Genomic DNA, 14230 nt, shown 5'->3' with positions numbered 1-14230 from the left:
TGCTGGAGGCTGGTAGCATTTTTTTCCCTGAAGCTGTTGGGAATAACTGTGTGCAAAGGCACGACTCTGTGTGAAAGGCCATAAGGGTGTGAGATTGATCATGGGGGAGAGAGCATAATGGTGTGTGTCAGAAAGAGTAAAGACTGCAGATTGGTAACCAGGTATGAGAAAAAGAGAAAACTCTGGCAAGCTGTGATTGCACGTGTACATTTGTGAAGCCATGTATTGAGAGAGTGGAAGTTGTAACCACAAACTTGACGTTGTGTCTATGTGAGAAATTGTGGCTGGGTGGCAAAAAAATACAAAAACTGAATGAGTGATTAAGATAGTATGCCAGAAACTGGTGCTTTGTGTGAAACAGTGTTTATGAGAAGGAAGTGGGGATTGCACATCAGTCACTGTTGGACAAGCTGACGGTGAGCAAGAGAGAGTAACCAAAACAACATGTGAGAGCCTGTATAGGCATGAAAGTGCAGTGGAGATTGTCAGGGACAGTGCATACGTGAGAAACTTCATTATAAGTAAGCAGGTGACTCAGTGTTTAGGAGATGGGTTGTGTGTGAAACCGTTCATGCAAGGCTGTTGGATCAACTAAAATAATGAGAGCGTATGTGTGAGAGGTTGATTGTATGAGAGAAAATAGCTGTGAGGCCAGATGGGTGCCTGAGATTTAAGATACCAGAATGCGTGATTGTATGTATGAAAACTTTCTGCGAGATTAAACTAGCAAAGACTGCATGAGAAACAGAAGAAGTGGCTGCAGCTGGGAGAGCATGAGAGGCTGTAATTTGTGTGTGTGTGTGTGTGTGTGTGTGTGTGTTCGTGTTCCTGAGCCTAGTGGCAGATGGATGCAGTTAGTACTCCAATCTAGCCAACAGGTTTAGGGACCATGGAAGTATAAGAGAAGATGATGGTGAGACAGAGTGAGTGGAAGTGTGCTAGAGACTACTTCACTGTGAGTGAGAGGCGAGGAGTAAAAAGAAGGAAGGAAGTGCCACGTGAGAGAAAACTGATGACTGAGCAGTGTGTGAGAGTGAAACATTTCATGAGAGACAGTAAACCAGAGAAAACATGCTGGTGAAAAACTGAGAAGATGAAGCTGAGCAAATGAGACACTGAGAGACTATGCGATCAGTTTGTGCAAGAAATCTGGGAGGCTCTACTTGTGTTTGAATGTACAGGATACTCTGGCTGGATGGTGTAAACAACTAAGATGAGCTGTGAGAGACTGTGTGTGTGAGACTTGCAGAGAGCCTAGTAACAGTTGTGAATTAGTGACTACAGGATGTCAGAGGGTGAATGAGGGCAAGTGACTGTGACACTGTACCTGTGACAGAATGTCTGACAGGCTGAGGGTCTGTGAAAAACTCTAAAAGAGACTTTAAAGACTATAGAACAAAGACTGGGCATGTTGGAAGCTGCTTGCAAAGAAATGTGAGACTAGGTGACTAAGACAGTGTCTGAGACACTGATTGTGCATGAATGAAATTCAGCCTAGTCAGGCACTCTAGGTGTGTGAAATGGGCATGAGTATGGAGAGGTGGGAGAGAGAGTAACCATGTGTGTGCAGGGAACTTCCGGAGGAACTAGCGGTGGCTATAAATCACCAAACATTTGTGTATATGAGAAAATGATGGCCCGAATGAGCAGTTGAAACATCAAAACGCATGACTGTGTGTATGTGCAAAACTGACCGGTGAGAGTCATTGTGGCCTTGGCTGAAGGACACAGGCTAGATGACGTGACTGTGTGGGAAACTGTTCTTGAAAGAAGACCACAGTCAGGCTGATGTCAATGACAGCAAATGACTCCCTGAAAGAGTGGCTGAGAAAGGCTGTGTGTTCAAGTATGTATGTGATCTTGTTTGTATGTGGCTGTGGTAGAAGCTGTAAATTCTGAAGTGTGTGTATAAATATGTAAAAAAGAAGAGAGATCTCAAGAGAGAATGACTGAAACTGAATTAGTGGGTGAGAGCTGGTGGATGGATTGTGCCAGGCTTAGGGGAAAGCTCTCTTCTGTCTGTCTTCTTCCTCCTTGGGCCCTTGGGTTGGCTTCTCCCAGTTCTCCACAAGGTGAAATGCTGGAGTTTCTCAGGGCTTAGCCTGGGCTTCCCTTCTCTCTTCTCACAAGCCAAGCCCTCTCCAGATTGTTTGGTCCAGTTCCAGCACTTGAAACACTGCTGCTCCCCGCCATGATGATCACATTTTCACCTCCAATCCAGATTATTCCTCTAAGCACTTTTCAGAATCTTGAAAGCACTGTTTGTTGCATTTACTTACTCATTCAGCAGATGTTGATTGAGCACCTACTGTTTGCTGGTGCCCATCCAGGCCCTGCAGATACAGCAGTTAACAAACCAGACACAAATCCCACCTTTGTGGAGCTGGCATTGTAGTGGAGACAACAGACAAGCAACAAATGCATCGTGGTGGTGTTGCAATGATTACATGAGATAAGACTCTCAGTCTTTGTTTAAATAAGAAATCTGCAGTCATTTTATTGCCTAAACGTGTGGGAGAAGATGAAAGTAGCGACAGTCCTCTTCCCAGGGGAACCAGTAAGTAGGTACAGAGTTTAGGAATAAATGAAGTATCGATTATAACATCATTACCAGGGCAAAAGATGATTAGATAAAGCAACCAACCAGAATTACAGGTTTCTTGAGGAGTTTGTTTTCATAGGATAACAGCACTGAAGTCCTGGAAACTTAACAAGACCGCTTTGTTCAAAGACAGGCTTATGTTATCAGAAAACAGTACATCTGTAACGGATATGAATTGTCAACATGCCTTATCACCCATAAAGTAAGACCAGTATTCTTGAGAAAGCTCTGTTTTAACACACCTGACCGAATCAAATCATTCAACCTTGTTTTAATTTGCAGAATAGTGCTCCTAAATGGATGTAGAGGAAATGAGACATTGCCTTCCTAACTTTCTTACACTCCTTTTTGTTAATTAAAAAGATTTCTGTTTTTAAAGCAGGCTCTGGAGTTTCACTCATTAGGCTTATTTTAAAAAAAAGGGCTCTGTGGAGCTTAGGCTGAATTGGAATTAATTATTAACAGTAAAATAAGGACTACAACGAACAGTTTTCCTACATGAGACCCACAGAGAAAAGGGTCAGGAACTAGAATGATGGCTCTTAAAGTGTGGTCCTCGAACAGCAACATCAGTGTCAGATGGGGCTTATTAGAAATTCACCTTCTTGAGCCCCACCTCAAATCTATAGGATCAGAAACTGGGGTGGCCTGGCAATCTGGACTTAATGAACCTTCCAGATGATTCTGATGTGTACTTAGATTTGAGAGCCTCTGGGCTAGAGAGTGACAGATACCCTTTTGTGAGGGAGGTGACCTTGTCTCCCTCTCTTAGAACAAAAGTCCTTTGAGGGCTAGCATTTGGGGCTTCTTATTGTCTGCTCCATCCAATGTCCAGAACAGCACTTGGCACCCAGTAGTTGCTCAATAAATGTTTAATCAATGTATTTAACAAACAGCACCTGCTGTTTGCCAGGCACTAAACTAAGGACTTTTAAATACCTTAACTCCAGATCTGCTCAAAATGCCTTATGATGTTGGCTGTGTATGGGATGGGGAGGGGGGCAGTTATTACCTATCCAAGATAGTCGATGGAACGTGGCCAAGCCAACCACCCCCTCCTTGGGACCTGAAGGTACCCCCAGCTGCCCGTGGGGCAGTGGATAGCACCAGTTCAGTCCTGAATTCTCCCCGCACTCTTGCCACTTCCCCTTCTCACTTCCTTTGTGCTGACCTCCCCTCCACATTGCTGACCATGAAGAATCTCACTTTCAGGAAAGAGGAGGGTGGTGGTGAAGGCAGGATGGAGAATGAAGCAATTACCTCGATGCCCGCTCCACCCCATGAGGCAGGGCACGCTGAGCACACCGTGCTCACTTCACTAATGTTCAGCACCCCCGTAGGGTTGGCCCTGTCATTGTGGTAGAGGGCATGCTTTTTATAGGTGGGGAAACAGGCTCAGAGAGGTTCAAGTGACTTGCTCAAGGTCACACAGTGAGGAAGTTCTATCTTGCTTCCAACTGCCAGGCTCCATTTCCCCCTCAGTAAGAACTTGTCCAAGGTGCATTGAATGAGTGCCCATGGGCTGCTGGGCGGGGCCTGGGGTGCTGGGGTGCTGGGGATATGGTGACAAACACAATAGGACCTCACAAGAGTGATGCAGGAAGTAGGGAGGGGAGAGGAGAGGAGGAAGCTCAGGGACAGAGGTGGCCAGGAGAGTTTGGAGCTGAAGAGACCAGCACAGTACCCTCCCCTCCCCCCACTCCTCCTCTCCCACACTGCCCTTCGCCCTCCTAGTTCCTCCTGCCCCTGGTTCCTCTTTTCCACTAACTCTGGGAGCAGGTCAGCGCACATAAAGCCAGGCCTCCTCCCTGGCGGGGCTGCAGGGGTACAGTGCTCAACATGCCCGCCCAAGCACAGGCCCTGCTGCTGCTGCTGCTGCTGCCACTGCTGCTGCTCACCTTGCCAGCCACAGGTGAGTGGGTGGGGGCCCAACTGGCCCCCAGGGGTGCCTGGGCTCCTCACAACCCTGACCATGCTCCCCCACCCTGTTACAGGCTCAGACCCTGTATTCTGCTTCGCCCAGTATGAGGAATCTACGGGCAAGTGCAAGGACCTCCTTGGGAGAGGGGTCAGCGTGGAAGACTGCTGTCTCAATGCTGGCTATGCCTTCCAGAAGCCTGGCAGCAATCTCTGTATGGCGTGCAGGTCAGGGGGAGCCTGGGGTTTGTGGGAGGCAAAAAGGACTGTATGTGGGGCAACACAGAACTTGGGCTCTTGCCTTCTCTGAGATTCTCCAGCATGGCTCCAAGGCCCTGATCACAACTGTAGCTCCAGGTCTCTCAGCCTTGGCTCTGTTGACACTTAGGGGCCAGAAAATTATTTCTTTGTGAGGGGCTGACCTGTGCAGGGCAGAATGTGTTATCACATCCCTGGCCTCCCAGTAGTTATCAGTAGCAATCTGCAGCAACTCAAATGTCTCCAGACAGGTGAAAGTCACCCCTGGTTGAGAACCAAGATGGCTTACACATATTGCGCACTTCTTGCATACCAGAAGCATTGTGGGTGGGTTGCTGCTCGGCTATTTCTGGGGGTAGCTCAAGCCCTCATAAATGGTGATGACAGCTCATATGGCATGTTCATACTGTATAGAGACATTGCAGGAAGGGAAGTGTTTGGGCAATTCTGAGGGCAACTCCAGGCTCCAAATTAAAATGACACTTCACATTCATTGAATACTTCCAGCATCCTGATTCATTGCAGATACTGGGAGTAGTAGAGGATTTTTGAGTAGCTCTAGTCTCTTAATCATAATGCCTGCTGACATATATTGAGCCCTTTCTGTATGTCAGACATATTTTCTAACTGCTTACTATATATTCCATATACACCACCAGATACACTGTGTATACCCCAGATACACACAGCTGCAGGGATGTGTAGCTTGGGGATTTTTGAAGGCAGGCCCCTAGTTGTTAACAGGTCTCATCTGTTTAGCATTATGCCATGGTGGGGGTGGGGTTTTTGAGCTCATTGGGATGATGGCTCCTATTTATTAAACACTTCCTGTTTGCCTGCTGCCATGCATAGTTGTGGCCTGGTGGGCTTTTGACAGCAGTTCTGGGCCCCTAGTCCTTATCCTTGTTTACTGCGTGCCTGGCACTGTCCTTGGGAGTCTTCAAAGGGTAACTCCAGATTCCTGATGATGAAGGTAAATGATAAGTGTTTACTGAGTGTTCACCTCTTCCTGTTCAATCCCCCAACATCACTAAGAGGTAGGTACTCCCATCATTCCATTCTGCATACATTTATCCCGCATTCCTGCCTGTGCCTACACACACTCTGGTCCCGTATACCATCCTTGCCAGAGTGTGCCAGGGTGGGACGTGTGCTTCTCCCTACAGGCTCCCACAGTGGTCACCGTGGTCCGCATGGACCCCCTGCTCAGTGACCTGCACTGAGGGCTCCCAGTTGCGGCACCGGCACTGCACAGGCTGGGGTGAGCAATGCTTCCCCGAGAAGGTGGAGCCTGGAACCTTCCAGTGGCAGCTACAGGCCTGTGAGGACCAGCCATGCTGTCCTGGTGAGGAAGATCAGCAAGGCGGGCGAGCACTGTCAGTTACCTGGCACCGGGAACAATCAAGGCAAAAGCCCTGAGGGTGGAACTGTGCTCGATGTTTGTGAGGTGTCAAGGAGGAGGTCAGCATGGTTGGGGTAGAGTGATGAGAGGTGAGGTCATAGGGTGACTGACCCCTGTAGGTCATGGTGAGGATGTCAGCTTTTATTCTGAGTGATGTAGTGATGGCAGAAAAACGTGATCTGATTTGGGTTGTGACAGATCCCTTTTGCTGTCAGGAAGACAAACTATGTGCTGAGTAGCAAAGCAAAGGGACCAGTGTGAAGGCTACTGCAATAGTCCAGATGAGCAATGATGGTAGGCCAGGTATGGCAGAAACTGTGGGGATAGGATAAGCTGATGTGGGGTACATGAGGAAGCCTGGACCACTGAGTAATACCACCACCTCCATCTTGTTCCTTCTTTTCTCTTCCACAGAGATGGGTGGCTGGTCCGACTGGGGACCCTGGGCAGCTTGCTCTGTCACCTGCTCTAGAGGGATCAAGATTCGTCGTCGAGCATGTAATCGCCCCACCCCCAAGTGTGGGGGCCACTGCATAGGAGAGGCACAGGAGTCAGAGCCCTGTGACACCAAACAAGTCTGCCCCAGTGAGTGAGGGCAACCACTGGGCAATGATGTGGGCACCCAGGGTGGGTCCAGGGGTTACAGCAGGGAACTTCCATGTTGTGAAGACTTCAACATGCATGACCACACTTGGTATCTCCCCACCCCTACCCCATCACAGCACATGGGGCCTGGGCTGCTTGGGGCCCCTGGGGCCCCTGCTCAGGCACCTGCCACGGTGGACCCAGTGCAGCTGTGGAGAGACGAAGCCGCACATGCTCTGCACCTGAGCCCTCCACACAGCCTCCTGGGAATCCCTGCTCAGGGTCACCCTATGAGCAGCGGGTCTGCACCGGCCTGCCACCTTGCCCAGGTACTGGGGAATGAGACCTCTGCTCTTAACGTATATGGAGATTGCTCTGACATTTCAAGAGACAGAGATCTGAGACCATGTGACCATGGAGCTTTTCGTTTGGGAGCAGTCTGCCTCATGGGTCTAGGGGCTGAGTCAGGGAGACTGAGGTGGCCTTTCTCCTCACTTCTGTCCTCCCGACAGTGGCTGGTGGCTGGGGGCCATGGGGTGCTGTGAGCCCCTGCCCTGTGACCTGCGGCCTGGGTAAGATCCAGGAACAACGGACATGTGATCACCCTGTGCCCCAGCATGGGGGCCCCTTCTGTGTCGGTGATGGCACCCGGACGCACGTCTGCAACACGGCTGTGCACTGCCCTGGTCAGCACCCCAAGATGCCCGATTTCCATGCCTAAGGCCCCCGGCCATCTCTGCTGCCCAATTCCTGCTGTTAATGACTTGTTCCTGCCTCTAATCCCTCCATTCCTGGCCCTAGTGCCTTGATTCCATGTCTGATCCCCCTTTCCCACATCCAGTCCTTCCCATTGTCTTCCTCAGCCCCCCTTCCTTCCTCTGAACCCCCTGACTCTCTTCTTTGGTGCAAGCCCAGCTGCCCCTGTCTCTGCAGTGAATGGACAGTGGGGGCTCTGGGGGGAGTGGAGCAACTGCATCCGCCCAAGCATTAAACAGATCAGCTGCCAGGAGATCCCAGGCCAGCAGACACGCTCCAGGATCTGCAAGGGCCGCAAATTTGACGGACAGCGATGTGTTGGGAAACAGCAGGATATCCGGCACTGCTACAACATCCAGCGCTGCTTCTGTGAGTGCCCCCAGGAACCATGCTGCGAGGGTGGGGCAGCCCATGCAGGGACAGGGGCTTTCTGACTCTGCCGCGGACCCCATGTTCCTGCAGCCTCTCTCTCACAAGCCCCCCACCAAGACCTCTAATTCTGACTCAGGAACCTCTCCCCTCTTTGCAGTGCAAGGCTCCTGGTCGGAGTGGAGTACCTGGGGGCTGTGCATACCCCCATGTGGACCCAACCCCATCCGCACCCGCCAGCGCCTCTGCCAGGCCACGCTCCCCAAGTTCTCGTGAGTGAGGAGGCAATGTGCCTTGGAGGGGGTTATGATAGTGATATGTCAGCATATAGGGCAGGAGGGTTGGTCACCACCAAACAGGGCTTCTGTCACTGGGTCCAAGGTGCCTGCCTGGCTGAGTGCCATCTTCCAGTTGTAGGAAGAGGGGAGAAACTAAAGAAGAAGCTGAGAAAGAGGATGTTGAGGGGAGAATCAGTAACATCTGTGCCCTTCAGTCACTGTTTCAGTCACTCAGCCATTCTCCCATTCACTCTGTCCTTCCTGTGTCCATATGCTCTGCTTCCTTAGTTACCCAAGCTTTGATTTGCCCATTCAGTCACTCATGCCCCCATTCACCCTCTCATTCCCTCTGTCACCTGTGCCCCAAGACGCTCTAAGGCCTTTTTGGCAACAGTTGCAAACACACAGAACCCAGATCCCATGGGTTCCCCTCAGGAATACAGGCCCACTCCACCCTGACAGAAGACATCTGAGGAATGGTTGACATGTTGGGTCTGGGTCCAGGAAGCTGATTGGGCCTCCCCTGGCAGGAAGGGGTTGGGAAACACTTCCCCACCATCAAAACTGTGAGCAGAGTCCTGGACACAGGTAATCAGCTGCCTGAAATGTTTGCAGATGGCCAGGGTGGCCCAGGTGTTGGAGAGGGTTAAAACACTTATGCTTTCCTTATTTCTACTAGGTTAAGTGGCCTCTTCCCAACTCGTGGAAGGCCTGCTACCTGGTCACCAGGTGTGGGGTTTAGAGTGGGTCTGGAAGAAGAGTTACGGGTGTTGAATGGAGACACAAAGGACTTGACAGAGGGAGGGAATGAATGGAGAAAGGACTGATTGGGAGAATCGGGATGGGAGTGAATGGAGGGTTTGCCTAGTGGAAGAAATGACCCAGGCGAAGACCGTTTTGGACATGGGGCTTAGTCTAAATAAAGTGTAAGAAAGAACTAGAGATTGACCTGGGGGCAGAGATTTGGGCCCAACAACAAGGCTTTGAATGCCAAAACAAGGCATTTGGATTCTTCCCAGTGGGCAATGGGGAAAGAAAGAAAAGGTTTTAAAGGTAAGAGATGGTAGCTCGTATCAATAATTACCAACATTTATTGAGCACTTACTGTGTACCAGACATGACTCTGAGCACTTTACTTGAATCAACTCATTTATCCTCACTCAGCCCAGTGAGGAGACTATTATTATTCCCATTTTTCAGATGAGGAAAACTGAGGCACAGAGGAGATAAATTGCCCAGTATCTCCCAGCTAAAAATATACATATAATGTATCCACTCAGTAAGAGTTTGTTGAACGCATTCTTGCCTTCCCTGAGCTTTTCCTCTTCATCCCCATCCCTACTAATGCACCAGGCCCACCGTTACCATGGTCGAAGGTCAGGGTGAGAAGAACGTGACCTTCTGGGGGAAACCGTTTGTACAGTGCGATGTGCTGCAGGGGCAGAAGGTGATGGTGGAGGAGAAACGGCCATGTCTACACGTGCCTCCCTGCAAAGAACCCTGAGGATGAGAATTCTTACATCTCTCTCTTCCACTCTGACCCCCGACCTCTCAGACTTAAATAAACTAGCCTTTTTCCCAAGAGTGGGGCCATAGCATCTTCTAGGCCAAAGAGCGCAGCACAGGCGAAGTCGCAGTGGCCTGTGGTGGAAAACAGTACTTTCCACTGTGGCCACGGTATGACGGAAGTGAAGGTGCGTATCCGAATACTCATCCCTGCTGTAGCCTTGATGTCTGCCCCCTTCTCTGTCAGTGCCCTGGGGCACCCAGCACGTCCCTCTGCAGAGCTCTGATTTATGAGCTTTCTGATTGGCTATATGCCTTGGCAGGCACTTTCTGATTGGCTGGAGTGCTTGTTTTCCTTCTCCCTACTAAAGGCTCCCTCAGCTGGCAGATTCTGCGTCAATCCGGCAAAGAGGCGTGGCTGGGGTTGGAGCCCCGCAGAGCGAACATCTGCACCCACCCACTCCCAACAGCCCAGCTCCAACACCACAATTAGTGGCGACAAATAGCTCCGCAAGGCAGAGGTGGGGGGATGGGGGACCGAGGAAGTGCCTATGAGGGGCTCTGAACTGGGACAGGAGCAAAGAGAAGGTATAGTCAGCATCTGCCAGGAGGAGCCCCCAAGACACTCAGACACATTTCTTTAGGGTTCGTTCATTCATTCAACACTTATTAGCATCTACTGTATACTAGAGCTAAGTCTGGGCTTCCGGTGAAGGAAGGCTGGTAGAGAAGACATCTGAGCCAGGGAACAGACCAAAATGGGAGATCCTTTCATTCGAACATTTATTTAACATTTAGCAACGCTTACTGTGTAAATAGCGCTGGACATCATGGGAGATGGGGAAGAAGAGTCAGAGCGATATGTATTTCCCCAGTGAAGAGAACAAGGATGTGTGCCTGGTAGTGTTTTAAGACTTTCCATAGCATGAATTCATTTAACCCAAACAAACATATGAGGTCAATATTACTATCTGCATTTTACCCAGGAGGGAACAGGCATAGCAAGGTAATGGGCTAGACATTTGGGAAACACCATGCCAGGAGCAGAGTTTAGGAGTTTGTCCTGTGAGTGGAGGGGCGCCTTTGTGTGGGAGGCTTCAGATGGGAGATCTGTGACACCCAGAGTCTGTCAGGCTGCTCACTTCTCTGGGTCAATTTTCCCTTGTGTAAAATGGATCAATTGATGGGTAGGGGTAAAGATGAAATCAATGCATATTAGTTATCATAAGAGGAATGAGCCTGAGTGAGGGAGTCTGGTTGCTACTGCAGGGTATGAGAAAGTTATACGTCTATAAGAAAGTGGAAATTTGGCTGTATGTGTATATTGTGAGGCACATATCTTTGTGTATGTGTGATAGGAAGACCTATAGGGTCTCTGCAAGAATTAAGGATATATTGAGTATGTGTGGAGTGCATGTGAAGTTACAACTGTGTGCACCATAACAGTGTGTGAGTTATAAGGGTGTGGGGGTATATGTGTGCACATGCTCATACACACATACACAGATGGTGTGAATATGTATTGTGAGTTATAAACATGGGTGCATGTGTGCTCAGTTGTGTCTGACTCTTTGGGACCCCTGCCAGGCTCTTCTGTCCATGGGATTATCCTGGCAAGAATACTGGAGTGGGTTGCCATTTCCTCCTCCAGGGGATCTTCCTGACCCAGGGATCAAACCCATGTCTCCTGCAGCTCCTACATTGGCAGGCGGATTCTTTACCACTGAGCCACCTGGGAAGCCCATAAACATGGGTACAATACTGATTACAAACATATGTCAAGGGTGTGCGTTTCAGAGTCTGCTCACCAGTGCACAACAAAGAAAAACATTCTTGGAGCCCCTTCTGTATGTTCCTTCCTGCTGGAGAAGATGAAGTTAGTGCAGAGTTGAGACACTCCTTCGGGGTGGGGGTGGGAAACTCTTCATTCTTCTACAAAAAATTAATTTCTGGAAAATGAGCTACCTGGAGAAAGGGGATGACACTGAGGGGCATGGTACTATAAACCTGGCAACAGGGCCACTGGGAAGAGGCAGTCTAGAGACAGACTCCTAAGGAGCCCGACTTCTTACTCCTAGAGGATCCAAAAAGGTCTGTAGACCTGCAGCTGCTCCTGTCCCTCAGAGAAGTCACCACAGACCCAGCAGAGCTTGTTTGCTTCCATTACTGAGCAAAAACTGGGGAGCATATACTTTGCAATGTTGGGAAATACCCAATTTCTGGGCAGTTCCCCATCTGGGGAACACTGGAATGTGGGATGCCAAAGGGCTTCCATGAGAGAGAGAGAAGGAATGGCCAAAGCAAAGGCCTGCAGGTGGACTGAAGCTGGCTGGGATGGAGGAGGGAGCAGAGGCGATGGACAGTTGGAGCCTAAGGGGAGAGGGGACTTCCTGGAGACCTTGGCCAAAAGTGATCCTTGAGAGAGAAAGAAAGGACACTCCTGGCAGAAGTCACAGCACTCCTCCACCCCTATCTTTTAGAGTTGGTCAGGTGATTGTTTTTACAGGTGAGGAAGCCGAGTTTCAGAGATGTTAAGTCACTTTTCCAAGAGTATAGTAGAGGGCCAGTTTGAATCCAGGCACTCCGACTCCAGACCTCACACCATGACCTTGTTTGTACACGCCAAAGATTTAATAAATGGAGAATGTACAAACGAATAAGTGGATGATTCATTTGAAAGTCCTTCAGGCAGAAAAGACTCCAAATCTGCCTATGTCTCTGTGTGTCCGTGTGGTGCCTCTGTGTGTGTGTGTGTGTGTGTGTGTGTGTGTGTGTGTAGGCGTATTCATGTGCATGTATGCATGTATGCCCATGAGTATTACCCTGGGCTTGTGTCAGTATAGATACTTAGATCGGTGTATTCTATCTCTGTATTTTCTTCAGGCAGAAAAGACTACAAATCTGCCTACTTCTTGCCATATCTTCTTCCATATCACTTGGTCCACCATCATCACTCACTATGCCCCACAAGGCCCTGCTCCATCTGGACCCTGCTAACCTCTCTGACCCCTTCTCCTGCCACAATCTCCCTCCCTCACTCTGCTCCAGCCACACTGACATCCCTTTCTGGCACATTCTTTTTTAAAAAGTATGTATCACAAAGTGAACATGACCCTTTGAGAATGAATTGGAGTTCTTGGATTCCATCTGTAAAACGGAAATCATATTACCCACTCCATAGTTTTGTGAGAATTGGGTACAATCAGTCAGCGAATTATTATTTTTAAATAAATTTGTGTCTTCACTGTAATCAGGATCTTATAGGAGCTTTCACAGCCCACCTCTGCCTAGACTACAAAGATCATTTGCACATGTGGCCCATGTGGCAAACATGTGGCACCTACAGCTTGCATACCCTAGGATGGGTCTGCCTTTGCCAGTGGAAAGCTCTCTGGTACAGAGGATGATAGCCTTGGGCACTGACAATGCCAGGTCGATATCATGGTTTCTGACTGTGTCCAGGGCAAAAGGATGGGGGCTTGTTGGCCGAGTGTGTGTGGGGAGAGATGAACACACGTCAGGACTAGACTTCAGGGAATGTGTCTGTATGGAGATCTGGGTTTGTCCATGATTGTGGGTGCATTTTGTCTGAGGGTGCATGCTCATGTGAGTTTCCCTAGGTCTCTGTGTATCTGTGTGGTGCCTCTGTGTGTGTGTGTGTGTGTGTGTGTGTGTGTGTGTGTGTGTGTGTGTGTGTAGGCGTATTCATGTGCATGTATGCAGGTATGCCCATGAATATTACCCTGGGCTTGTTTGTGTCAGTATAGATACTTAGATCGGTGTGTTCTATCTCTGTACATGCCTCCGTATGTTTCCCTACTTTTGTGTATTTCTATATGTATCTCCACGTACGTGTCATTCCCAGTGTGCCTCCAGGACGCCCCCCAACCCTGGGCAAGAGTGTACACTCCACGCAAGTGTCCACCTCCACCTGTCTGATGCTGCTACACCACCCCTGCATCCATCTCTCTGCCTAGCTAAGCCTATGTGGACGTGGGAAACTGATCTTGCAGAGTACTGCGTGTGACCCTCGGCTCTCGCTGTGAAGGGGTTATTTCTCTACTTTTGAGTTTCTAAGTATAACTACATTCCCACCCGCCAAATGCCTCCTGTGGTGAATATCAACACTGGGAACCTACTATCCGCAGAGGGTCCTAGGTGTGGGTGCGAGTGCATGTGAAGACCAGGATGAGACAGGGTGGGAGGCTTGCCTGACGCACCCACCCTACCCTCCGGACAGGCTTCCACCCCGCCCCCACCCCCAAATTGCACACCCCCAATCGGAGGCGGGGGAGGGGAGACAGGATGCGGCGTGGCGCTTGCGCACTTATGCCTTCAGCACCGCGGACAGCTCCTTCGCCCCCGCCTGCCGGCGCGCGCCGCCGCCGCCCCAGCACTGAAGGCGCGCTGACGTCACTCGCCGCTCCTCTACAAACTCCCCTTCGCAGTCGCCTTGGTCGCGTCCGCGCTGCCGCCGGCCCAGCCGGACTGCACCACACGGGGCGCGAAATAGGGGGTCACGGGCGCGACCAACCGCGCTGCGGCGGCGGCGGCGAC

The 14230-nt window shown here is 50.1% G+C and overlaps 1 protein-coding gene across 1 annotated transcript; it reads left to right on the top strand.

Annotated features, from left to right (window-relative positions):
* The first annotated feature begins 4363 nt into the window (after positions 1–4363).
* On the top strand, positions 4364–9749 carry CFP (complement factor properdin). The gene is made up of 9 exons (NM_001076178.2): positions 4364–4514; positions 4597–4747; positions 5944–6122; positions 6594–6764; positions 6902–7093; positions 7277–7450; positions 7698–7889; positions 8050–8161; positions 9521–9749. Exons 1-9 carry the CDS (start codon positions 4442–4444, stop codon positions 9669–9671), a joined length of 1395 nt encoding a protein of 464 aa, NP_001069646.1. The 5' UTR covers positions 4364–4441; the 3' UTR covers positions 9672–9749.
* The last annotated feature ends 4481 nt before the right edge of the window (positions 9750–14230 follow it).

Source organism: Bos taurus, chromosome X (assembly GCF_002263795.3).
Source record: "Bos taurus isolate L1 Dominette 01449 registration number 42190680 breed Hereford chromosome X, ARS-UCD2.0, whole genome shotgun sequence".
Lineage (NCBI taxonomy): Eukaryota > Metazoa > Chordata > Mammalia > Artiodactyla > Bovidae > Bos > Bos taurus.
Note: the sequence above shows the minus strand (reverse complement) of the source record. Positions and strands in the feature narration are given on the sequence as shown.

Bases quoted from the DNA above. Each gene is read 5' to 3' on its own strand.
- CFP (NM_001076178.2), top strand. From the start codon at position 4,442: ATGCCCGCCCAAGCACAGGCCCTGCTGCTGCTGCTGCTGCTGCCACTG. The intron at 4,515-4,596 runs GTGAGTGGGTGG...ACCCTGTTACAG, and splicing joins GCTCACCTTGCCAGCCACAG to GCTCAGACCCTGTATTCTGC. The intron at 4,748-5,943 runs GTCAGGGGGAGC...TTCTCCCTACAG, and splicing joins AATCTCTGTATGGCGTGCAG to GCTCCCACAGTGGTCACCGT.